At 44.0% G+C, this 26,756-nt stretch overlaps 1 protein-coding gene across 2 annotated transcripts; it reads left to right on the top strand.

Annotated features, from left to right (window-relative positions):
* The first annotated feature begins 2,855 nt into the window (after positions 1-2,855).
* On the top strand, positions 2,856-13,670 carry LOC125728225 (T-box transcription factor TBX4-like). Of its 2 annotated transcripts, none has more exons than XM_049005260.1 (8): positions 2,856-3,175; positions 7,862-7,962; positions 10,466-10,585; positions 10,972-11,119; positions 11,238-11,390; positions 11,674-11,762; positions 12,286-12,461; positions 12,589-13,670. In XM_049005260.1, the coding sequence occupies exons 2-8, from the start codon at positions 7,871-7,873 to the stop codon at positions 13,098-13,100; spliced, it is 1,290 nt and encodes a 429-aa protein (XP_048861217.1). In that variant the 5' UTR covers positions 2,856-3,175; positions 7,862-7,870; the 3' UTR covers positions 13,101-13,670. The 2 variants fall into 2 exon arrangements, with proteins under 2 accessions (XP_048861217.1, XP_048861218.1); XM_049005261.1 differs by lacking the exon at positions 2,856-3,175 and adding an exon at positions 4,782-4,796.
* Positions 13,671-26,756: the final 13,086 nt, after the last annotated feature.

Here is a 26,756-nt window from a genome sequence, read left to right as displayed (position 1 = left end):
GTTTAATTAACGGATTACAGGATGGACGCCTTGCTTAACCTTCCAAACTACTGCGTTCACTTTAATAAGTTTTGGTTGGTAAAGAAGAATTAAAAAGTTATTTATTTGGTGCCTGTTTTGCTAAAGCACAAAAGAGGGATGAATCAGAATACAAGACAAAGCAACGCAAAGAATGTGGGTTAAATTATGAAATCAAGCACGAACACTGTTGTTTTCTGACTGAAATCAGTTAATTTCATCCACCCATTTATCTTCGAACTACTCATTCTGGTCAAGGGTCGGTATTTTTTCTCATAAAACGTTAAAAATGCACACCAACTCTCGGGCAAACCGAATATATTTATCCGGATAGAACAAGAGATGACCGAGCCCGGCCCCAGTTAGTAGGCGATGTCCGGTGCCTGAGCGGCCTGTTTGACCAGGGACTGCATGGTGAGATTGGTAAAGAGCGAGTTTCATACTCATGAGAGTGAGGTGAGGCAAGCAAGTTTTGATTATGACATTTTCCTGATTAAACCATCCATCCATTTTCTGTACCCGCTTAATATATTCAGGGTTGGGGGGTCTGGAGCCTATACGGGCACAAATGACCTAAACCAAAGAATAAATAGAATAATTTATTGTTAATTTGGTTATTTTCTTGCATATCAGCGTTTTAACAGTTTCTAAATTGCCCGTAGGTGTGCATGTGTGAGTGAATGGTGTGTGAGTGTGCCCTGTGATGGGCTGGCTCCCCATCCTGGGTTGTTCTCTGCCTCGTGCCCATTGCTCCCGGGATAGGCTCCGGACCCCCCGCGACCCAGTAGGATAAGCGGTTTGGAAAATGGATGGATGGATTATCATGCTATTGAACGCCAGGGGTCGCACTAACTCCATTAATTGTCCAAACTCTGTGATTATTACCGCTTTATTGAATGGAAGCATAAAAAGTTTGTACAACATCCTCATAACAAACACACCAGCATTTAGATTTCACTGAGAAACACTGATATTTGCATCATTGTCCCTTCTGGGCTCCAGTTTAACGCGAAACTGATTTTTTCTTCATACTGGTTGTTTCGTATATATTCCATGGAACTTTTGGATGACTTATGATTAATTACTTAAGCTATATTCTTCAAACCCTCGCGTTGGATGGATGGATGTTTTGTAACGAAAACTCAATCATGGTATTAGTCAGCAATTAAGTTTTAACTGCCTCATGTTTCGTAGAAACGCCGTTCAAGGGGTATATAGCGCCTTTACATGACGAAGTGCAATTGTCTGTTTAATTAAAGCATTACAGTCAAACGAATTCACATTAAACCAAATAATAATTTTTTTTTTATTGCGTTAGACGATAAACAGAATCACCTGACTATTAACGTTCCCCTATTTACATATTTAAATCATTTAAATCATAAGTTGGTAACTTAAAAGTCCAGTATTTTTAATAATATTAATGTTCGGTCGGCGCCCGTACACCTGACAAATATAATTACTTGGTGATTTATGATTAACTATCAATTAAGCTGTAAATTTGATATGTACGTCAGTGCTCGATTAAAATTCTTCACCACGCCCCTGTTTAATTTCAGTAATTAACTTTTACTGGTATAATCGATCGTTACATCTGCCAGGTGAGTTCATACATCGCATGTCTATGCCTGAGTTTCCCTTCACAGAGCTCACGGTCACGTGTGACAGAAACCTATTACACAAACTACCAAAGAATCATTACAATTTATAGGCCTAATTGTTTATTATTAACGGGCGTCCGCACTACGCGCATAATGTCTAAAACCAAATAATCAAGAAGATATTTACTAGAATTTAAAATGAGAAATGTTTGCGTTCACAGATAACAGCTTATTGTTATTTTTGCTTGGTTAATTTACAGGTCCAGTGATGCTTTCCGTTTTTCATTCCGCACTGATGAAGGTGCATATCAATATAGGCCTATATTAACAGCTCTGTCATATTTGTGCGCCTAAAAAGAGACATACATAACGAAACCCATTCAATTCGTTGAGAAGAAGAAGTAAAATACGGCACACTAAAAAAGTGTGAGCCGTGAGTAGCCGCGCCGTGGATCACTAGGCCTAGTAGTTGTAGGCCTAATAATAATAATAATAATAATAATAATAATAATAATAATAATAATAATAATAAAAGTCGGATCTGTCTCCCAGTCCTTCCATCAAATAAAATCAAAAGATAATGTAAATTATTTGTTAGATTCGTAAATTCGCAGCTTAATATTTATGCGGACAAACTTCCCAACACATTCGGCCATCGTACACTTAAAATCCTTTTGTTTTTTTTTTTTGTTTTTTTTTGGGTGGGGGGTGGAATTGCGTTAAATTGAGATTTTAGCTCTTTTGTATCATGTAGACTGCAGATTGCTGAAAGGGGGTGTTACTGATGGACGTTTTTTTGTGCGTGTCCGTGTAAGACGGCGTTTTCCGTTTATCGCGCCGTAGCGCTTGATATTTTTATTTTTAAGTATCATATTTTATATCACATAACATACACGTAACTCAGCTTTAATAACCATGCAATATTTATTTCAAGGAAAGGTTTTTTCTTTGGTTGTCCAGCCACGCCTGAAACCTACCTGAACCATCGAAGATTGCACGCCATAAAACATATAACTGCCATATATAAATACAATGAAAGGGCAAAGAATAGTGAATTAAATATATTCGTAGAACGAACCACTTTGAGTATTCTTTAGTGGAATGCTTCAGTCGTGAAAAGGCTGCTAAACAGGGGGCGGCAGTGAGCAGCCCCCGCGCAGGGGCTATTATTGTGATTTTCACACCATAAACAGCCGCGTCGTACAGCAGAGAAATGGATTTATGAGGCTGAACACAGCACCAACGATCCGATACTAGGAGAAGAGTTGCAGAGTCAGCTTCGTCTCTCGAGTGTTTTTAATATACCAATACTCCGAGATTGAGATATATATATATATAGTCTGCCGTTACGGTAGCTGTGCTGTGTTGAATGCTGGTGGGGTAACGGAGGAGCCCCTTGGAGTGCAGTAACACCGACCTAAAGATACATAGCGTCATGTACGTGCCTCCTAATTTACCAGCATTTTAACGACCTCCACTGCGTGCCTATTCGGCGTGGGAAAGCAGACTGACGTTTGGACTGAGAATGAAGGAACCCAACATACCTGTTGTATGAGGTAACATTACATTTCAGTTGGACGCCGATACGGTTTCCAAATCCGTGCATGGACCGAGCCGTCGATCTATAATCTACGCGACCCGGATTTAAAAAAAACATTCGTTTTCCTACTCCAGCGTGTTGTTTTACGGTCCCTTTGGATTATACCTACCGTATCGTTGATCTTATATGGCATGATTTAAAAAATAATCTGTAATATGCGTATCTGCCCAAAATCCATGTGGGTTCGTTATGGCGTCAATAGATCAAATTGAAACATAACTAATATAACAGTTTCGTTTTAAATGGACGTATTTTACATTGTATTTCTTAACACTGAATCAAAGTTAGACTAGGACGTGATATGCGTGTGTTGATCTAGTAAGCACAGAATAATTCCGTTCAGGATTTGAGAATTTATCAGTCAGGCTTAAATTTAATGCAGCAATACGAGTTGAACCACCGGACTAAGAAAAATTTAATGAATCATTATCAATCACTATTGTTTTATTTTTATTGCCTACAGTTATTTATAATAATATTGGTGGTTTACTGTGTATTTTTGTAATTCTGTGTTATTCTTCTGTTAACCAGTTGGGCTAAAAGTTATACAGCAACACTCAGGCCTATAGGCCTAGCAGTTATAAAAATATAACCACACATTAGTTTAGATAAATATGCTGCTACGAGTTACTTTAATATATATTATAAATAGTGCACATTGGAAACGGCATGTAGTTATGGTGCCTATCTTTCCGTTATAATGTTTAGCTATAATGAATATATGAATGACATCGTTTTCTTGGTTTCAGTCACTAATATGGACGTTTCTATGACTGTTTATGGCCCATTTTAGCGCTTTATGCGCTTGTAGGATGAACAGTTACCAATTTTGATGACGAACTCATACAGTCACCAGAAACCTTCAGGTCGCGGCCGATCCCGACGAGTCAGTTTTTTGTTATATGTTAATGCGCAAGACTTGTGCAGGCGTCGATCGAACACTTAACTGATCATTACATTGTATTAAAATGCATTCATGTAGTGGAGAAACATTCAACAACAGCTTATTGGGGACAGTGATATTTTTATTGGGCGGACAATACTATCGACTTTAGGACAAACTCGTATACATTTTAAAATATTTTTAAAATTGCGAATGTACATTAATATATGTCATTTTCGAAGCAATACAGATTCATATCCTAACGACTCCATAAACAAAATGAGTAAAAATTATATAGGAAAATGAAGTGTACAATATATGTATATACATGCATGCAGTATTTTCAAAATAATTAGAATAGAAAAATCTCGGAAATTGCAGAAATGGAACAGTAAAGTACCGGTGCTTGTGTAACGTATTGAGCGCGGTGTGTGACTCTTCGCCGGCGATCTGATGCTTGCCGGTTCGAATCCCGAGACTGGGGAGTGCTGTCGCTGTTGGGCCTTAACCCCAATTGCTTCAGGACACTGGCTTGACGCTATACTCTCTAATCCTTACTTGTGCCTCGCTTTAGACAAATGTCTGCCATTTAATGCAATGCTCTGCAAATGCAATCTAAATTAAATATATCCGCAGAGATGTTTTTTCCCCTTAATATTTCTACAGAATTTTTGCTTGAAATTTTAATCCATACGTGAGTATAATCTTACCTTGAAATATTACCTGTGATTAATTTAGGTCTTATCTAGGCCTATTCAGGTAGTCAGCCGATGCTGTATTCACGCGGACAAACGGTATTAATATCTGCTAGATTCATGCACTTTCCGAATGGCGGGGGAGGTCGCTGAATTCCCGCTATACACTCTCAGAAAAAGGGGTAAAAATTTGTATACCTTTGCTTGTCACTGGGGCTATACCTTTGTAATTGTACCTTTTAAGGTACAGAAATTGAGAAACGTCCCAAAGGTACAAACACCATTAATGTACCATCGATGGTACAGAAATGCTCCATTTCCGTACCTTAAAAGCTTTAGTTACCTACAGCTAAGGGTACAATTGGCAGACTCTTGAGGGAACAGCCCCAGTGACAAGCTAAGGTACACGTTTTTCTGAGAGTGTAGAAACGTACTTCGGACGGAATTAGGAAACCTCCGTATACAGTCGATCACGGACAAATCTGCTGAATGTAGTTTTAGAAAGTTAAAAAAAAAAACTTCTTACTTTTAAGATTAAGATTAACTTCATGGATATCAGGGGGAAACTGGTGCGTACTGCTGCAAGAACATAAATGGGCCTATTTCACAGACGAGCATGCAGACCCAGTCCGCAAGTGACCGAGCCTCAAAGCTGAAATGTGGTTGAAATAATGTCAGTTGTTGAAAAATCGTTGAAACAATGTTTAATGTTAATGGTTGTGCAAAGGTCAACAAAATACTTATAAATTAATGTTGAAATTTTAACAGGAACTCTATGCTGAATCGACATAATGTGTATAACAATTAACATACAAAAGCAACTCCTGCCTTTTAAATTGCTATTATCATCATCATTGCTATTTAATTGGCATCTTATTATATTTTGAACAAAGCAAACGGAGTGCAAACATGCAGCATAATTATCAAATACTTCCCTGAATCCGTTTTTTTTTCTTTTCGTGAGCCGGCGCACACATTGTTCGTATCATTGAATAAAATATGTTGCCTTAAAAGTGGACCAAGTGTGCATTCCGCTATGAAGGGCTCCTATCGGATACACTTAGCATCGTGTTGCCCATGGAAAAGCACCAAATATTTAAATAATATCAGGGTGGCCGACGGTCACGCGTCTGGCGTGACACTCAAGCTTTCGGAATCTCATGCTTTCGTAAGAAATCTTACGGCAAATATGTATTTTTCCATTATAAACCTAAAATGAGTTATATCAAACGCATTGGGGTATAGTTTGCAAACCATACAGATTATTTACAAGGTAATAAAACTCGTACATAGATGTATATGCGTGTGCAGGCTTGTCACGAATTGAAAATCTCACTCCAGCCAGCTGACTAAAGTTGGCAGCCCTGTAAGATAACGTCAAAAAAGTGAAGCTGGCACTTAGCGTGTGTAAAAAGAACCTGGCAGCCCCAGTGTTCCAAAACCCGCTGTAACCGAAAGGTTGCAGGTTCTAATATGAGCGGGTGAATTTACCGAACAAGGTTACTAACCTGAATTCCTTATGGAAAATATGCTATTGTTTTATGGGCCAAAATCTATGTGAATGTCTCTGGGTGAAACTGTCTGTTTAGGGTTTAAATAGGATCAAAATGAAGTAAACGCGCGTCGCTTTATCTACGTTTCTCCCTAAGGGCACCTCATTGATCACGTGGCGGGCGAATAAGCGTGTGGTCCTCGGTTCATTAATCGCGTCGCCCCCACAGTGATCAAAGGCTCGCAGCTGGGAATGAGACCGAGCCGAACCCGGTGGCAGCAGGAGCGACAGGGATGTAAACACGCGATCCGGTCCGGAGCGCGTTGTGCAAACAGCCGAAGTGGAGGCGTTTATGCCGGGATGTTAATTAGACTCTGAAATATTCGTGAAATTTAAATACGGTCTTAAGCAGAAATAACACACACACAGGAAGCCAAACGCATCTTATCGACGCAGCGGCGGAATCTGGAGGACCTTCCTGCTTTTGTGTATATAACCCATCAGATTCCCTTTCTGTATCTACCATTTTACCGTGTCTCCGCTGTTCTGGGTGTAATGAGTATATCTCCTTTGGTATCCAGCCGCTAAGCCAGCTGCTAAGGACAGGCCATGTCTCACTGCCACAGAAAACACCTTGAATGGGGTTGGGATTGACCCTGAAGCTGGGATCCTAATCCATGTGCGTGGGCTGGGAGCCTCCATCACGGCCCAGGTGTAAATATTTAATCCAAGCTCTTTCTGAATGAGAAGCAGGGCTTTAAAGACTATGAGGAGGGGGCAGGGATGTGTTTACTTTAGACGCTGGCTCTACAGTTTACAGGACGGATTACATGTGGGGGGGGGGTGGCAAAACCAAACATTTGGAGCTGAGGCCAAAAACAAGCTTTTAACAAGCTGTCTGATGTCATGAGGAATCTGTTTGACTCCTGGGTACCACAGCAGAGCCTCTGGGTAACCCTCCCCCCACAACCCCACCCTCAGCTGCCTGGGGCTTGCACCTCATTGGCCTGCCTGGGGCTTGCACCTCATTGGCCTGCCTGGGGCTTGCACCTCATTGGCCTGCCTGGGGCTTGCACCTCATTGGCCTGCCTGGCCATCTCTTACTCCTCGGCCCATGTCCGCCCCGAGGAGTGTTTCCGGCCGCCGTAGCTCAAGGTCCTGCTGTAGAGGCTGACCTCCCACGTCCTTCCCTTGATCTGCTGCCCTACCTTCAGCAGGAGGTCTCTGAGCACAGGTGATGGCCAGAGGTGCTCCTGGACCTGCTGGACACGCAGATGTTCAGGGAACGGAACACGCCGGTTCCCGGCTCCCTTCAGAAAGAGGGTCGCGGCTTCCGGAACCTAGAGCCTCCTAGATACGTGAATAATGGACGTATACTTAAGTGCAAAATGGTCAGACTGGTGAAGCAATTCCCATCGACGAGATGTTCAGGCAGTAAACGTCAAAATGTGCTGAACACAGTGAAATTGTGAAAGCTCATTAGGAACGAGGGTGGCTGCATCCTGAAGGTTAGCAGACTGTGGGACGTCCAAGTGCACCGCAGTAGTAGCAGAATCTCTCTCCTCCCCGCAGCTCGAGAACATGGACGACATCAAGGTGAGCCTTCAGGACAGGGAGCTGTGGAGGAAGTTCCACGAGGCGGGAACAGAGATGATCGTCACCAAGGCTGGGAGGTGAGCGAACCCACAGCTTGGGATCGGACCCTCTGCTATACCAGATCACAGAGTGTCCGCTGTAGGAATGGCTAAAAATCCCAGATTTTCATGAACAGGCAACAGGTTGTGTATTTGGCCGGTGCAAGAAAAGATTGGCTTGTTAGTGGATGGCATGTTTTAAAGGAAGAATATGAGCAGTTTGATGGGGTCTGTATTCAGAGACATTGCTGTATCTGTGTGCAGATCATGTGTGCAGAAAGACTTTAAAATGAAACTGAAAGGTAATTAATGTCTCAAAGGCTTTTATGAAATTATTTGGCTGCACATTAAGGTGAAAGTTTCAGGTCTGGAAACCTTTTCACCCGTTCATGTTGCAATAATAATAATAATAATAATAATAATAATAATAATAATAATAATAATGAACTGACTCGATGACCTCTTCGTAGCGTTAAAAATACGCTTAAAATTCTGTATCAGAGATTAAAATACGTTTAAACACTGGAACCCGGTTTTTTATTATATAAACCGCCGCTGCTAGAATTGGAACGGACAATGACAAATATTATATTATATTATATTATATTATATTACATTATATTATATTATATTATATTATATTATATTTTTAATGAAACGATTCCCTTGTTGAACAATTTGAAATGTAGGTTAAAGTCCAAGACCGTAGCCATGGAAGCAACGCTGGGAGGACCAAGGCCGTAATTAAAATATATATTGGGGCCGGGCAATGTGAGCACAGTTTCCTATATATTGTAATTACGGCCTTGGTTAAAATAAATTGATTTCAAACTGATTTTTGAACTTTTTGACAAAATATAATTAAAAGAGAATTTACGGACAATGAGGTGAATTTCTTGCGGGCATTATTTAGAATACACACGGAAAAATGTTTATGCATAAGGACAGAAGCATCGTGAAAATATAATCTAAACAATTTACGGGACTTCTTGCGCTCTAGTGTAACTAAATTTTTCATAAAGGAAATTTTAATTACGCAATACATACAGAGGGGGGAAATGAATACGTTGAGTTCGTAAATGTGTGAACGCGCAAATGTGTCAATGCGTTGAAATAAAAGTTTTATATTCTTTCGAACAATAATTTATGTAAGTAAAAAAAACGTAAAAAATATTTGCAGATTTAGAATCACAATAATCTATTTATCGCCACGTACAGTAGTGGCCAAATTGTGGAAACACCTAGCATTTGGTATTACGCTTTAAATATCACTACACGAATATTGGCGGTAATGTTTATAAACAATCAAAGAATATTACAAATGCCAAGCGCTTGACGATTAAAAAAGTAACTGGAGCAACAGTTTAATGAAAGTTCTGTAATCTCTAATAATTGGAAGCGTTTCCACAATTTTGGAAACTAGCGTATTTTCACATATAAGGAATTTGTTTTGGGTGCTGAACGATTAGGGGCCATCAAAGCAATGACTACATTAAATAAATAAAACATGTGTCTGTCCGTCCGTCCGTCCATCCATCCATCCATCCATCTATTTTTTGATAATTATGCTGCATGTTATCATGTCTTGACCTTTCAAATATGCTTACCTAAAAGGAAAACGTATTTATCTGTTGTGCTGCTATTTAAAAAATCTCACACTAATTCTCATTTAAAATACACCTTAAAACGTGCTGGACAAAACATACGAAGTCGGAATTGGAAATTAAAGGAAATACACAGCCCGTTAAAAAGGGGGACATTTGAAAAATACTATAGAAAGCTGGATAGTGATGACGTGTCGGCAGGTCCGAAGCAGCGCAGCGTGGCGCGGCGCTGGTCCGCCTCCTGTCTCGGTGTCGCTGTCGCTGTCCGGTTGCCGCGCTGCGTTTGTTTTCTGTGTCTGGGTGTCAAAAGCCCAGCCGCAGAGGAGCCGCATCTAAAGGTTTTCAGGGGCTTGAGGGGCGGCGATCCGTTCATTTCTCTGTGGCAAACATCACAGGTGTTTTACTCCTCTTTTATGCCTCTCGCTTGATGCTGAGCCCCACATTCCTGAATAGCGTCACGTTCGGCACTAAATCAGTCAAAGGCGCAGACTGCGTTTCTCCGGCAGCTTAACTAGGAAGCTCCGACTTCCTGTCTTCACAGGACAAAGCCGATGCAGCCATGAAAGTGTCATACAGCAGATTGCAGGGGCTGCGGATCATAGGGGCTGCAGATCGCAGGGATGGCAGATCACTGCAGAACAAACAGGCCACCTAGTAGGAATTACTCTGGTTAAAATATCCTATTGGGAAATTAAATGCATTTTAAAGCCTTAACAGTGATATATCTGAAGCAGAAGGCTTCACTGAATGAATGATCAGTCATTTTACTGCTTCTCAGTGCCAAACACCACCAATGAGGCTCTGGTCACTGGCTTTTCTATGATCTTCTATTCCTGAGATACCATCTGTGTTCCTTTTCCATTCATAACCCCAGATCCCACCCTGTTGCAGAACCTACCCCATTTATACCTCCATAACTTATCTTCTAACATCTCTAGGAGGCTCTTTCCAAGCTACAAGGTGAAAGTATCAGGTTTGGACCCCAAAATGAAGTACATCCTCCTAGTGGACATTGTCCCAGCTGACGATCACCGCTATAAGTTCTCCAACAACATGTGGTGAGTTCTGATGAGTTTTGCAGGCTCTTGGCGGACAGTGATGCTGAGTTTGATGTGGACGATGACGTTGAGTTTGACGTGGACGATGACGTTGAGTTTGAGGTGGACAATGACATTGAGTTTAAGATGGATGGTGATGCTGAGTTTGCGGTGGATGTGATGTTGAATTTCAGGTGGAAAGTAATTCTGTCCTCGCTTTCTCAAAGCCACTGGGTTTACATCCCTGGGCTGGTCTTCACTTGATGGCTCCAGAAAGGTTGCTTTGTCGGAACACCCCATGACACTGGGGATGCCTGTTTTCTTCATGAAACTGGTGGAGATCAGATGTTGGCTGCATTATTGGGTATTCTCTTTCTCATAGTCACATCTGGTCTGTCTCCCTGCAGGGTGGTCGCTGGGAAGGCGGAGCCTGCTATCCCTGGGCGGCTGTACGTACATCCGGACTCACCAGCCACCGGTGATCACTGGACCCGCCAGGTCGTGTCTTTCCAGAAACTGAAGCTCACCAACAACCACCTGGACCCCTTCGGACACGTGAGACAGGACTTGGGCAGTGCAAACCCAAACCCCTACCCCCACCCCATTCCCCATCCCCAGCTCCGCCCCCATCCCTGCTGAGACCTGACCCAGGTCTAATCTCCACTTCCCTCAGATTATCCTCAATTCAATGCACAAGTTCCAGCCGCGGCTGCACGTCGTAAAGGGCGACGAAAACGACGGCTTCGGACACCAGGGCGGTGCCTTCTGCACTCACGTCTTCCCTGAAACGGCCTTCATCTCAGTGACGTCCTATCAGAACCACAGGGTATGACCCCGCCCCCTCCCCCAGCAGTCAATCACATACCGGGATATGCAGTGAAGCGAGTTTCTCTTGTAAGAGTTCAATAGCAAGTCCCTGGCATTTAACATTGACCAGTTATTGTACAACGTCTTCTCCCTCTTCGTTTTAATTTTGCCCTGTACCTGGCCATAATTCTCCTCTTCATCAAAGTGTCGTATCCAGGGTTCTGTGAAATATGCCATTTTATTCAGCTAGACAGGGAGGGGTTTCCCTGGGGGTGTCCCAGACTGATCTTGTTGCTTCTCAGATCACGCAGCTGAAGATTGAAAACAACCCGTTTGCCAAAGGTTTCCGGGGGGGTGATGAAGGGGAGCTGCATGAACCCCACCCCCTGGGGTGAGTCACTGTTATAACGCTGTAACGTATCTAACATTCAGTGGATTCGGAGGTCGGAGGTACCTGCATATTTTTCATACTGTCCAGACATTATACTGAGGTATAAAGTATTTTAAAAGCCGCAGCATTCCAGCACTTTGAAATCTTGCATGGGGCTTTGGGGTCCAGGCTAATTGTGTAGAGAGTGGTCTGCCTGATTACCATAATGCCTCCCGAGCCTTGGCTAATAAGTTTACTATCATAAAAGTTTACCTGTTTCACTGCACGTCTTGTATTTGTGTTTGGTGCAATACATCTGCCCTCTCCTGGTCTGGTGGATAATCAGTGATTTTATGCATGCACTGACCGCGACCGTCCGCATCCACGGTCAGATGCAATATGAAAACCAGCTGCCCTGCAGATGACCATCCCTAGCCTGAAAGTGCACGGAAGTGCACAAGCGAAAATGACGTATGAACTAGGCTTTACTGGGATGGGAAACCCCCAGCATCGTAACTCTGAGTCCCTCCGACTTCGTCTTCAGGAAGCACTTGCTCAGGCTGGCTTCCTGTCAAGGCCCAGCAGATCCCAGGCTGCGATCGGACCACTGCCACTCTCATGGCACTGGCTCTGCCACACTGCAGCGCCAACACCTGCCTCATGAACCTGTCCGGCCTCGGAGGAGCACTGCACTGCCAAATTACTATCCCAGGCACAGAGGTACCACCTCACTGAACCCAAGCACTTGGGTTAAAAGAAGGAGGCAAAAAAAACAGTTGTAAATATTCTTGGCTGTAAAATAATTAGAGGTGATTGTACTGGGATTTAATCTTTACCCTTCTTACAGATCACAACAGGGCTCGAGAGCTGGGATGTAAGCGCTCTCATCCTGACACGTCGCCCCCTTGTGGACTGGAGGGGGACTGCCATCGGCCATCTCCATCATATGAGTCTCTGCTAATGGCCCAGCCATACAGGGGTGAAGCGCTATGCTCCCCAGAGGCCTGTATGCTTGGGGGGTCCAAGGGAGAGGCAGAGGGGGGTGAGCCCTTCAGCCTACTGGCACAGGTGGCATATCTGCCCTACGGATCCCATCTCGCCCGGGAAGCCGTATCCACAGCCGCCCCCACACTGCCCCCCTATGGCCAGGCTGCTGCCTGGGGTGACCAGCCCCCAAATCTCCCCTTAGCCTCCAACCAGGGCACATGGGAAAGAACTGCACATCACCCACTCTACCACAGGGAGGTGCTATCCCCCTCTCGTCCATGCTTGGACTTGGTGCCGTTCCCTTCCCAGAATTCACCATATCAGTGCCACGTGACACTGGGCGCCATAGTGCCGCACTGGGCAGACAGTTAGCCGGAGTAGTTGGCCGTTTCATTACTATGTGTGAGATGAAGGTCACTTATCTTGTGGTTGGAGGACGCCGGCAAAGGAACTGCTGATGCTGAACAGCTTCCCAAGTGCCGTCTGCATGCAGCCGCGTGATCTAGAGATGTTTGCAATTACAGACTGTCCTGCATGAAGACTTTCGATCGGTTCCTCAACCGCTACACCACCTGCTGTCCAATACACGTCACTGTGTCCTGAATGAGCCTTGCAAGAATAATGAATATAGTGCAGTGTTTTTATCTAGGGTTCGAATCCTGGCAGCCCCCCCCCCCAGTCCCCTTTGATAGCCGGCTGGACCCCAGCAGCTGACCTGCAGCTCCTGACAAACCGCTTCCCCTGCTGCAGATCAGACGCTCACCGCCACATGCAGGATGCTTAATTGCCTCTGATTTCCAACCGGGGATTAAATGGGAATAAAAAGCTCGTCTGAGATATATGACTGAGGACATGCTGTCTGTCTGCCTGAAGGTCTGTGTGCTGATAGTCACGCACACCAGCACGCATCTGGGACTCATTCCTGGGGGTCTTTGATTTTAACCCCCCCCCCCCATTCTGGGAATATTCAGTCCAGTAGATTTCTCCACAGCCGTCTGGATCAGCTTACCTGGCCAGGTGGCCTCCTACCCACATGAACCTGGACCACAGGAAGTGTCCAGAAGGTGAGAGTCTAAAGAAGGTTGTTTAACCTCCTCAGAAATCACCATTCCTCTCCAAAAACACAGGCAGCTTTGGGACAGCTGTCCCAAAGGCCTTAAATTGACTGTGCTTGACGGTTATCCACTTCACTCTGTTTAGACGATGTCCACGGGCGCCCGTCTCTGGAGTTCAACAAGCTGCCAGGCCAAGTGTGAGCTCTGTAACTATATACAACGCTTTGTAACTGTATACATTACGTTATATAACGCATCGCCGGTTCCAGGGTTACCGACACTAGAACAATCACACCTTCTAGAAACAGGCACCTCACCGCACAATTTTTGGAGCGTGCAAATGAAGGAGAGATAGCCCACCACGCACCCAACCAAAGGTACGCGCTGGATTACGGTTGCCCTCCTGCACCCACAGCCAAGCTAAATTTTGCTTCTTTGCATGTAGAGATAAATGCAGTTGCATTGTTCTTAGTGTGATGTACAGTGTTTTTTGTTATGTTTTAAGCATTTAAAACGCACTGTTTGCTCAAATACAGCAGCATCATCTGCAATATTTTTTAAAGGAAGTCTTGATTCGAAGAAAGTTTTCTGCAGTGCTGTACTATTCACAACAACCCACGTCGGAAGCTTATATATGCTTGGCATTAAATAAAACCCGGCTGTTTTATTTAAAGATGTGATTTTTTAGTCCTGCTGGGCGCGTCAAACCCGCTTAGTTACCTGTAAGCATTAGGTTACACAGATCTGCGTTCTGGGAAAGCCACGACGAATGGGAATCCCTGAGAAAAATGTCTGTGATCCATGAGACGATCACATGCTGCACACAATCACAGACGCACCTTTGTGGCGCATTAGCAGATTTTCACACATGCACATAAAATCCAACGTGAAAGGTGTCGCTTTGGAGAATGGCAGCATCGTCTGGTCAACCTACATCAGGCAGGGATGGGGGGGGGGGTGATGTATGGGGGGCCTTACAGCTGTGCCATGTGCTCTCAGGCTTTTATAAACACTCTCCGCTGGCGCTGGGTGGCCTGAAGGGGGGGGGGGGGGGTGGGGGGAGGTTACCCACACAAAATCACAGGTGTGCGTTTGCTAGCTTCATCACCGCAGTCACCGAAATCAAGATGGAGAACCCACCAAAAAAATCAGCTTCCTCCAGCTTCATCTGAAGCCAGGAATTCACGAGCAGAAGGGAACTTTCTTCCAGAAGCGGGGGGGCACGCGTGTCATGTGTCCGACCCGCCAGGTAGCAGATGGTAACAGCTGATGCTAACGCCGGCCCTTTAAACCAGGATGAGGTGCGACGACACGCTTATCAGCCGCAGACAGACACACAGCGCCCACAGCAGCCCAGCAGGGGAAATTTCCATGCAACTGTCCCTCTGCACCAATACCTGCGCCCGTGATACGTCACCACACATGAAGAGTTAATCTGCCAGCGGCTGTTACACAAACGCGTGACTCTGACACCTGCCCCCCTCAACCCCTGCTACTCCATGCGCTCATTCTCATAACGGGCCCCCAGCCCCCCCACCACGTCGCACCCCTTTGGCTAACACAGAGCGACAGGCCGGCACACGACACAAGACAAGGTCACGTCTCAACCTGTGAAACTGCTAGGGGTCAGGGCTTTGCTCTGTGCCCGGACAGCAAGGATCGCGACCCGCACACGGTGTCTTCCTGGGGAGACATTCTCATAAATGGCCTGTTTATGAGGTTAATGCTGAAGGCACACTAAATCAGATATATTTCAGCAGAAAATAGGTGTAGTGAACAAGCAGGAACAGGAAGCCTGGAGACAGACGCCCTCCTGAGGGAATTCCCCTCACACCCAACCCTCCAGTCACACCTAGAGGGTGTCACTTTCAAAGCCATTAGCGAGGCAGAGTATTACAAGAAGGTCACATGGCACAGAACTTCAGGCCAGGCATCTCAAACAATGCAAGAGTCTCATGAAGAGATCTGGATTCAGACAGCGATTCCCGATGCCTGACAGCGGCTTGCGGTTTTTTTTTTATGACCTTCCGTGAGACGGCTCGCAGCTCAGGCATGTTCTTTCCGGAAGAACCTTGTCTCACATCGGTGAATTTCACAAGTACTCCTGTCCAGCTCACATCCATTGTAATCTATTTTTCTTGTTTAAAATCTCAACCTGTCTGGGGTGGAGATTGTAACAGCCTAGTGGCAAAACACAAAGCACTTCCGGCCCATGCGATGCATCAACCAGTGATGTGCTGCATATGGCATACCTTCGGATAAACTACAGGAATCTAGGCATCCGGTGTAATACACTTGAAGGCTGTGTCACACATAATATTACATCACATTATGATATAACTGACCTCTTCCAATCATCATTCAACAAGCTATGCCATCTAGCTAGTCCAAGCCGTAATATTTTTGTTGCAGTTTCTCGATGTCACCACTAGAGGGAAATATCGCACCATGTATTTATTATGATTGATATATTTATTTTTATATATATTATTTGTATTCACCATCCTTTTCTGGGTCTCGCCTCTCAACCCTGGGACGTCACAGCTTCCTGGTTCCAGGTTTAAGACAAAAAAAAGGCAAGACAGAACTACAGAGACTGGATAGATAGATAGATAGATAGATAGATAGATAGATAGATAGATAGATAGATAGATAGATAGATAGATAGATAGATAGATAGATAGATAGATAGATAGATAGATAGAATCTTATAATATACTGTTAATGTTAGAGTTATCTGGATGGTGAAAACCACCCAGTATTGAATGAATGAATTTAAATTTATTTTGGTCACATACATACATACATGCAATACATAACATACATACATACACACACACATACTGACCAAAAAATGTGTAGTTTGAACTTCAGCCTATTACACCAACCCTTTTCACATCACATTTCCAACAGGTAACCCTGTCACTATTATTTTCTCTTGAGTTCCTTTATTATTTCTCATTGAAGTGGCAGAATCTGACAGAGCTGGTTTTCCAGAAGCGCTCATCCACTTGCTTGCATGCTGCTGCAAGCTCGCGGGGCCCTTTAACATCACGAGAAAACAAAAACAATTATACACCAGTTGTTAAAACTCATTTTTCCAGTCTGTTTCCAGGGCGACTTCAGACATTATTATTATTGCTACTCCTGGCCAGTCATTACGTGCTGTGGGTGTCAAATGTTGCCTCAGGAGCTCCAGTCATGGGAAAAAAGACGTAAACAGCTGCTAACACTGGAGATGTCGGCCAACACACCCACTTCAGCAGTGTTTCCCGCAGACCGTGTGATCTGTATATTTCTTTGTAGGGTCTGAAATACTCCTCGCCTGCAAGTGGCGCTGTTCTCCTAGAGATGCCTCTGGGGATATGACCAGTAAGAGAAAAAAGGGATCAGTTCGGTAAAACTTGAGTAAAGTGTTGGTCACGTCTCTGTGTATCATTAAAATTCAAATATCACGTATCAATTCATCCAGGGTCCACAGATTTTGTGATGTCAGAAGTAAACTGTGGAGCAACTGAAACCGCTGAACAGCATAAGCCAGAAAAGTGGTGTCGCCTTATATCTCACTGCATTTAGTATAGCAGAGAAGAGCGGGAACGTGCAGCATTTCTTCACGTGGCTGGAGATGATGCACTAAAGGCATTTAATTCTATGGACTTTGATGACGATGTGGATGTTTTGGATGTGCTCAAACAAAAGTCTAGAGCAAGGGGTGTCAAACTCCAGTGCTGGAGGGCCAGAGTCCTGCACATATTTGGGTTTCCCCTCATGTAACACAACTCCTTGTGCTAATTAGCACACAGCTCTTGAGCTGAATCATTTGTGGTGGAACAGGGAAAGAATTTAGCCAGTGTTTCCCAACCCAGTCCCCAGGGAACCCTGGACAGTCCATGTTTTTACTTCCTCTCAGCTCCCAGAGCACCTGTACCAGGCATTCGGTGTTCCTGATTGGCTGGGAGCTGGGAGGGAGCAAAAGCTTGGACTGTTCAGGGTTCCTCGAGGATTGGGTTGGGAAACACTGAACTAAAGCTACGCAGGGCTCCACCCCCCAGGACTGGAGTTGGACACTTCTGGATTAGAGTGAGCCGCGAAAGAACATTACGTATCTGAGGAACAAGTTTTTTTTTACGTGAACTAAAAGAACGGCTGATGTATACGTGATAGACTTGAAGAATAAGGCAAAGGAATTTGGACGATTAACTGATTAAAGGTTGCATTGTTTGTGGTGTTGACGGCACTGTGAGAGCCAGGCGACTCATGTGAACCTTATTTGAACCTAGCAAAGGCTGTGGATATATGTCGGGCAAATGAGGTCACGCAGAGCCGCATGAAAGTTTGCACGAGGACGCAGAAGTAATCAATAAGAATACGAAAAGTAAGACAATAGCATACTAATGTTACACAGACGGGTAAAGAAAAAGAAGTCTGCAAGCGATGTGGATACACACACGAGCCAAAAAAATAATGCCTAGCCTACAGAAGCATACACAACGAGCACTCACGAAAGAACCATTTCAGACGCATGCGCAAAAAAAAAAAAAAAAAAAAAAAAAAACTAACAAAAAAGCCCAGAACAACACAGAGAAAGGTTCGTGAAATAAATCAGGAAGCAAATGTTGAGATGTTTATGGGCAGAATTGATATCAAGCAAAAAAAGCAAACAGCTAGCAAATGGCTAATACGGTTGGATACAGACTACGCTTCAAAATGAAAATCAGATACGGACACAAGTGCTCAAAATAACCCCATACTTAACTTGAAGCTAGCCGCAGAAGGGGAGTGTAACGAACTACCTTCGAAAATGTAGCGAAAAAGAAAACACCATTTCTTGAAGTCGAACTGCAATTTAGTGACACATTCTGGTCACAAGATGGAGCCAAAGGGTAAGGCTTTGCTCAAGTGTAAACGTGAAGACGATTCCAGCTAGAATTCCAAACCGTAGGCTTAGACTCACCTTTGATCCGGTGGAGAAACTTGTTCGGAATTGGGACTCACCAAAAGAGTTTACAGTGAAGGAGCCATAAGAAGAGAACATTACCCATTGTGCACTGTGGAAGAAATAACAGCAGACATGCCAAATGCCAAAGTGCTTTCGGTATTGGATGCCAACTCTGGCATGTACAGCTGGACAAAGAGGGCTCCAACCTATGTACATTCAACACTCCTTTTTGCAGGTATTAGTATCATCAGCTCCAGAAGTGTTCCAAAAGTGCATTGCACAAAACTAGAATATTTAGACCAGTGGTTCTCAAACTCTGTCCTCGGAACCCACTGCCCTGCTTGTGCTCCAGCTATCCCTGCCCTACACACCTGGATTACCTGGATCAGGTGTGTTCAGTCAATCAGAAGCTGAAAGACAGCCGGGACTTGTGTGTGGGGCAGGGATAGCAGGAAAACAAGCAGGGCAGAGGGGCCCGAGGGCCGAGTTTGAGAACCACTCATTTAGAGCATGGCAATTCAACTCTGGCCCTCCATTCTAAATCCAGGCCTTGTTCTCAGTTTTCCCAGGCAGTTATAGTTTAATAATTACTGATTCCGATTGGCCACATACGCATCACAACTGGCTCACAGGTACAGAAATGTTGAGCTCGGACCTTGAGGACTGTGATTTGGAGACGGTTATGTACGTGGTGGATGATATTCTGGTGCGGGATGAAGACGAGAAAAGCACGACACGGCACAGTAGGAGACTAAGACAACTGTTAGTTTAATACTGACAGTATTAAAAGCATTAATCTAAAACATAACGAAGGGCATGAATCTCACTGAGACATTGTCATATGTCATATGAGAGGGCAAGAGATGTCATGTAGTGGCCTGGAATGATGAAGCAGATAGAGGACGCTGTGTTTAAGATGTCCAGCACACCCTGCTACATGTGACGTCGCCAATACCAGTGATGTCCCTGCATCCAGCTCGCCATTCTGCCTGTGTCATCTTCCATGTATGAAACGCTGCCTTACTTCTGGTTGCCTGGCGATTGGAGGCAGTGTCGGCACCGGCTTGTTGCACTGGAGTGTCAAACCTGAGACACCAACTAAGGAGGAGGGGGGGTCACGATAGCGTAGACTGATTAGACCACCAACACGTTATTCTCCTTAAAAGGAACGTTTTGGTAAAAAGAAACATTGTAGTAACAAAAGAAGAATGCGAATGCTATCAAATGCAATAGTTTGCATTGTAAAATGAAATATCAAAAGCTGCTGTTTAAACTGTCATTGGAATACAGGTCATGCGGAGGGAGATATGATGTATGTATTTCTATGTACTGTAGCTTCTGAAATACTCCTTACCTGTAAGTGCCGCTGTCCTCCTGAGGATGACCTGTAAGAGAAGATAGGATCAGTTCGGTAAAACTTGAGTAAAGTGTTGGTCACGTCTCTGTGTATCATTACAATTCGAATATTACACATCACTTCACCCAGGGTCCAGACATTACAGACCGAAAATCAGATTCACCCCGAGTGCTTTTTGAACTTGTTATACGAACAGCATCGCTGTTTATATTATGGCATCGAGTGTAAAATGACATATTTACAGCATTCCACAATGCCCTTTTCCACACAAGATTTAAGATCAGCTGGTTAGAGATACACATAATATTAACCTATTTTTTACAGGAAAATGCCACTGACACGTTTACCTGGTGGCTCAAAAGAAAACTGACGTGTAAATAAACTGTACAGGCGATCTTACCAGACTCCTGTATTTAAAAACCGTCAAAATAACTACAAATGGAAGCGTAGGTGTATATCTCATGGCAAGTGTTTGCTCTGTTATGTCTTAAGAACAACTTAGGTCTGAAACTGTTAACCTGTATGCTGTCATCTGTTTGAAGAAAATGAGCAGATTTATGTCAATAATCAGCATGTGGTTCAGGGGACTAATCCTTTGTGGCTGCGATCAGAAGGTTGCTGGTTTGAGCCCAGCCTCAGCACATCTGTGGGTCCTTCAGCAGGGCCCTTAACCCCCAGATCCCTGGGTGCTGCTATGGGTGGCTGTCCTTCACAGGCAGCTTGCTCTCACCTATAGAGAGCAAGTTCGGGGAGGCATAAAGAGAACTTCCCCACAGGGATCAATTTAAAAAAGTATCAATTATTGTACCTTCGCGCAGGTAGTAACGCTCACCACATCGATGTAAGTGGTGCGCCATCTGGTGGACATGCTGAATTACGTCCATTTATTTTTGTAGTTACAGCCAACACTGTAAACATGTTGATATGATGCCTGGAATTATTCACAGCCCAGCCCTAGTGAATACATTAGCCTTCACTGTTAGCGAAATTTTTATTTTGTCCCCAAATTACAGATAGAGAAGAATTTTTTGTTTCATTCGTTATCTAAATAGTCATATGATAGTCTGGTCATATGGTATCGCTAGCCGGTTATCTACGAAATTTCCATCTGACCCCATTTTTACTGGATGATATTCATTACTGTGCCTGCGCTGTTTGAACGGTTATGTTCATTTTACCGTTATTTTCAATATACATTTACACGGTTGGGGACCTATACCTGTTAATAGTAAATATCATCCAAACACTAAGCAGAGAACAGTAAATATAAGGCATAGAGATAATTTAAGGGCTTGGCATTTCAAATAGCAAACGGAGGGGGAAAAAAATACTCCTGCGTTGGCATGGGAACCATGAGCACTGAATGGAGGTGGATGTTTACGGTGTCTGTCTGTTTTTAAAAATAAGTAAATAAAAAGAAATACTGTCTCAACATTACCAGGTAGATAGATTCATTAACACAGCGTAAACATGCAAACACCCTCAGGGGAACCGACCAGCAGGCCTTAAAATCCGCGCATCTCCCTCCTTTCCCGCTCTCCCTTCTCTGCCGCCAGCGATGCGATCGGATGCCTGTCTGTGGACGTCGGGGTATCTTCCGGTGAGTGGGGGCGCTCTACAGCAGACGGCTCCCACATCTCTGCCCCGCCTTGTCCCCCACCACACAGCGTCCCTCTGCACTTCTTCTTATAAAAAAAATAAAGCCATTATTAGAAAAGAGATGGAAACGCCTTAGTAATCAACACCTACTAAAAACAACAAGGCACGGCTGGACTAAACAGTCGCGACCCGGCAATTTGGCACTTTCTCTTGTAGCTAGCAGAAACCACCGCAACATGAAAGGTCCATGTACCTATTTTCCATACCCACTGATATAGTACAGGGTCATACAAAACTGAGGCAGCAGGAAAAACATTTGCTTGCTGATATTTTTCTTGCTGGTTCACTCCACCAGCCTCTAAGAATTCGATTCCCTTTATGCTGAAATATCACTGCTATCTTATAAACATGCCTACCGATTGTTATGTGACAGTCCGGCTCAGCCAATCCCGATTTGCCTAGTTTTCTGTAATAACCTGGAAGAGGTCCTACCGGGAATTTTATAAAACTGCCATAAAAATGCTGACTACAGATCCAGATGTTTCATTAACATAAAACTAAACTTAAGAACAAATTAATTCTTGCCATCACAGCTCAAATAAGTTCCTCTTTTATATACAAATAAACACCAGGTAAGTGTCGTGTATTTCACGTGCTGGAGCCGCATATTCGCTCCATTTCCATTTCCACATCTACCGTACTATGGGCTATTCATAATGAATAGCCACACAATTTCACAAAATGCCGCGCACGTGGGCAAATTTGAATGGAAAGCAGTTGACTTCAGAGGTTTTAATGAGAATGTTTTTTTCTCAGCCCGCTGTGGAAACTTAATATCTCTCCCAGTGTCTGAACCCAGATCCACAGAGCCAAATTAGACAGCGTCCTCGCCTCGTTTATCACTGTGTGGTTCCCATCATGCACTGCTGCAAAAAAAAAAAAAAAAAACACAGGCTGGGATGTATCGTACGAACAGCCAGGAGGCTCATAGGGCAGGGGCAGGTGTCTGTGGGGTCCGTACGACGTAGGAGTCAGCGGGACAGCAGCAGTGTGTCATACCCACATACCCACAGTGCAAGATGTTAATTGGGTAAATAACTTGTAACAAATTGTTTTAAACGCTGCACGACAAAAATGTTAAACAAACTGAAGAGATAAAAATGAGCTGGGAGCAGAAAAAGGACAGCAGCAGCAATCACAATGGACTCACTATTCCGCTTAGAGTTAAAGGCTGAAATCTCAATAAACGGGCGGAACTGGTCTGTGACTGAAGGCGCATCTGCTCTCAAAATACCATCACAGCGCTTCGGCCATATAATCGAGGCATCAGACAAGAGATTCCCACCTGTCATTATTCAGTATCTGCGGCAACAATAACGAAAATTGCAAAGTTTTCCTGCACATCTTACACCTGCCAAAAAAAAAACAGCGCAGAATTGAAACAGGCTAAAATCAATCGTTTATTAAATATATAGCCGATACTCATATAAAAGTGAGATCCACGAAGCCACAAGACACTTCCCTTACGTGCGTGGGAAACATAACAGTACACTTCTGTGCTGCAAACGCTGTCCTGCTGTGACACTCGCGGCGAAGTCACGAAACACTGCCACGGAAAACGTAACAGTACACTGCACTGTGTGCTACAGCCGCTGCTGCGTGCTCTATAGATTAATGGATGTGAGATGCAGTCAACCTGAAGGGGTCCTTGCCTTGTTTCCGTTATTAAGCAGTCCACCCGCCCTGTGCTGCTTTGCATTTCGGTTGGCACAATTTTAAACAGAACCAAATGGCAGATGACAGCTGGCAGGAAATGCGGAATAACCGGGTGTTAGAGAGTTGCAAATAAAAGGACAAGAAAAAAAATGTGCAAACGTGTTTAATATAGCTAATAGACGTAAAGGATAGTTAAAGGCATATAACAATAATCAACGACAATCATAACAAACCAAACGTCCGTCATGCAACGTAGGGAAATAGGAAGGTTTAAAAAAAACTATATCGTACAAAGTTCGACTTCTGGAAACATCTCTGTTTGCCCAGCGGTTTCCACGTCCGATGGCAGCGGGGCAATGGTGTGCTTCATGCGGTAAAGCATCACAATGACCAAGGCGAGGAGAAACAACAGCAAACACACAAAAAGTCCCAGGTACGCAGTGAGACTCGGCAGTTTTACGCTCGGACGACCCAACACAACCACGGTGGTGGTCAGATACTCGTCGGCGGTAGTGTTGGAGGGGAACTTGGTGTAGATCTCAGGTGTCGGGGTGAGGAAGTTCCTCCAGATGATCCTGTCGTTCAGCATCTTCAGAAGTCCTCATTTAACGCCTGGCTTCGCCCGCACCGAGGATCTGACGGATCGATTCCCCCACTGAGCTCGCCTTCCCTTATCTAAATCAAACAACTTCGACAGCTGAGAAAATCACAATTTCCTTGCCCGGAATATCTTCCTTTGTCCGACAAAAAGTCTGTGGAGATGTGTGAGGAGATGGAGGATGCGGTGATGCCGCGCCGCCTACATGTGCTGCGTGGGGCTGAAGTCTTTCTCGCTGCTGTCTGAGCTCCGTGCCGATGGTTTCTTTATTTAGCTGCACATCGCTAGCCTCGAAGGGGGTGAAAACCCCGGCATCGGAGGACCTTCCAGTCGATATCTTCACGATGCTTCCCGACATTCCATGTATAAAATCGGGAGGCTATCGACGTGTCCCCGTTAGTATGCGCTCCCAGCCTGTACCACCCTCGAGGCGTTAAACAAATCCTGGATATCACAGACGCACAACACACGCAAAATATGAATATGGTCCAAGTCTCCCCTATTGGCGGGAAGATATTTGTCTAAATATACGTGTTCAGTTTATATAAACACAAATATGAGCTATACCAAGTATGTAATTTGTAGAACTAATTGGGCCACCTCTCGTGTCACTCCCAGTAAGATGCGTCACCAGATCTGCTTCCTCATGCCATGTGATTTATTTAACACCTATATTTTTATACTCTAAGTGTCTTGGCGCGCGCACTGCGAAAAACTGCAACACCGCTGGCTGTTTGAAAACATCTTATTACCATTTTGTAAATATATATTTTAATGTTTACCCCATAGGCCTATATACAAAACAGTATATAAACGATTATAAATGGTAATACATAAAAAGCCATGTGAAAAAAAAATCATTTAGTTGTCTTACTTAATTTATATTAATACACATGTCTAGAGAGTGGTTATGTTTTCTGAGAGGTTTGGTATACGCTGGGTAAAAATGACCTGCACATTGACGAAAAGGTAAAAATTTGTACCTTTGCTTGTCACTGGGGCTGTACCCTTTTAATCGGACATTTTAAGGTACAGAAACGGCCTCTGAGGAACATCCAAAAGGTACAGGCAGCATTATTGCACCATCAATGGTACAGAAATGTTCCTTATAGACCTTTTCTGTACCTTAAAAGTATACAATTGCTTGCAGCTAAGAGTATACAATTGGCAGACCCTTGAGGGTACAACCCCAATGATAAGCAAAGGTACACGTTTTCACCTTTTTTTCTGAGAGTGTGCTGCTTTACAGTGTAGTTGTCACTATATAGTCTTCATGTCTCGTGCCTAGCTGGTTTGTCAGCGTTTTATTATTTCTTCCTATGTGCGTTGGAAGGTCTCAATCCATTCAGCGAAAGCCAAAAGCTTGTGTCGTACTACTTCTTTGTATACCATTCTGCCGTTTCAGTTTTCCCACAATATCTTTACATTGGTTGTTCCTTTCTTTTTAATTTCTTTTTATGTAGAAAAACCATACAGTAAGATGACAGCCGCGCTTCAAGCGAATAAAAGATTACTCAGGGCACTGGAAGCAGCCCTCCAGAAGATCTTCATTTTCATGTTTCTTTGTATTGTTATAAATATTGCGGAGCTGGAAGGAGTCATGTATATTCTCAAGAATGCAAAAGTTCATGTAGCATTTTATCGGCTTCTTGCGGTCCTTAGCGCAGTTTAAAACGCAAGTCCGTTGCCCATGCAGTTTAACTATACCGAGGGGATGTGTAACACCCCGGAGTCATTTCCCTTTGTTTTCTCCGTTGTATGACTCTAACGAGCCTCACCGGTCCCTTGTTTAACCCTGCCTCTCGTTTCAGCCCCCGTGTGGATGATCCCAGGTTTCTCCCGTTTGCGCCCTCATCTGTGACGTATTTAAGTGCCTCCCCGTCCTAAGTTCCCCAGTCCGGTCGTTATATATTGTTAGATGTGTAACGGTGTTGCCCGCGTGTACTGCCCAGTTTGCCCTGTATTTGATTCTTCATACCAGCGTTTTGATCCTCCGTGGTCTCTTTCATTTTGTGCTGTTTATAGTTTTATTAAAGTCCCTTTTGATTACCCCTTCGGCTCAGTCTTTTCTCGCGACGAGACAGGATGCGCGTTCACATGGGGATTGGCGTTATCATTCAGCACGCCGATGGCCGTCTCAGCTTTACGGAAATGAATCGAGATAAACGGGGGGAAATGCCAACACAAAGAGAGAATCTGTCACTTATTATTTTCTCTTAGTTCTGATTTTCCTCATACGTCCCTGGCTGTCACGGATCTTGTTTTGTTTTCCAGCAGTGGGGTGGCCAGTGTGTAATTGCATGAACCCATTGCAAACGCAGAGGACGCGCCAGCAACCTTTAAACCTTCATGTCCACATGTGACCCTATTGCTCAGCAGTGTAATTATTTTTTAGTTTTTTACAAGACCTGTGAGACGGCCTTGTCAATTCAGGAGAGAAATAACCTCTGGTGACCTTCAATTTCAGCGAAGTCCTCACAACATCATCTGTGCCGCCAATAGCCTACCGCCAAGCTCCGCTCCACAGATTAGCATAATCACTTAGTCACAGCAAACTGACAGCGGAAGATACAAATGTTTAGGTGATAGTCCAGGGTATTATTTCACTGACATTCTCCTGGTCGATCAGATAAAAAGTTGGATAAGATTAAATTTGCAGAGGATAACAGTGTTTGTTTGTTTTCCATTCTTGGTGAAGTTCTGCTACATGGCCAACAGGGGCAGTCTTCTGTATTGACGAAAATTAATTACCAAAATTTATACA

Source organism: Brienomyrus brachyistius, unplaced genomic scaffold (assembly GCF_023856365.1).
Source record: "Brienomyrus brachyistius isolate T26 unplaced genomic scaffold, BBRACH_0.4 scaffold212, whole genome shotgun sequence".
In the NCBI taxonomy this organism is placed as follows: Eukaryota; Metazoa; Chordata; class Actinopteri; order Osteoglossiformes; family Mormyridae; genus Brienomyrus; species Brienomyrus brachyistius.
The sequence above is the reverse complement of the archived record's forward strand: the minus strand, read 5'-3'. Positions and strand labels throughout refer to the sequence as shown.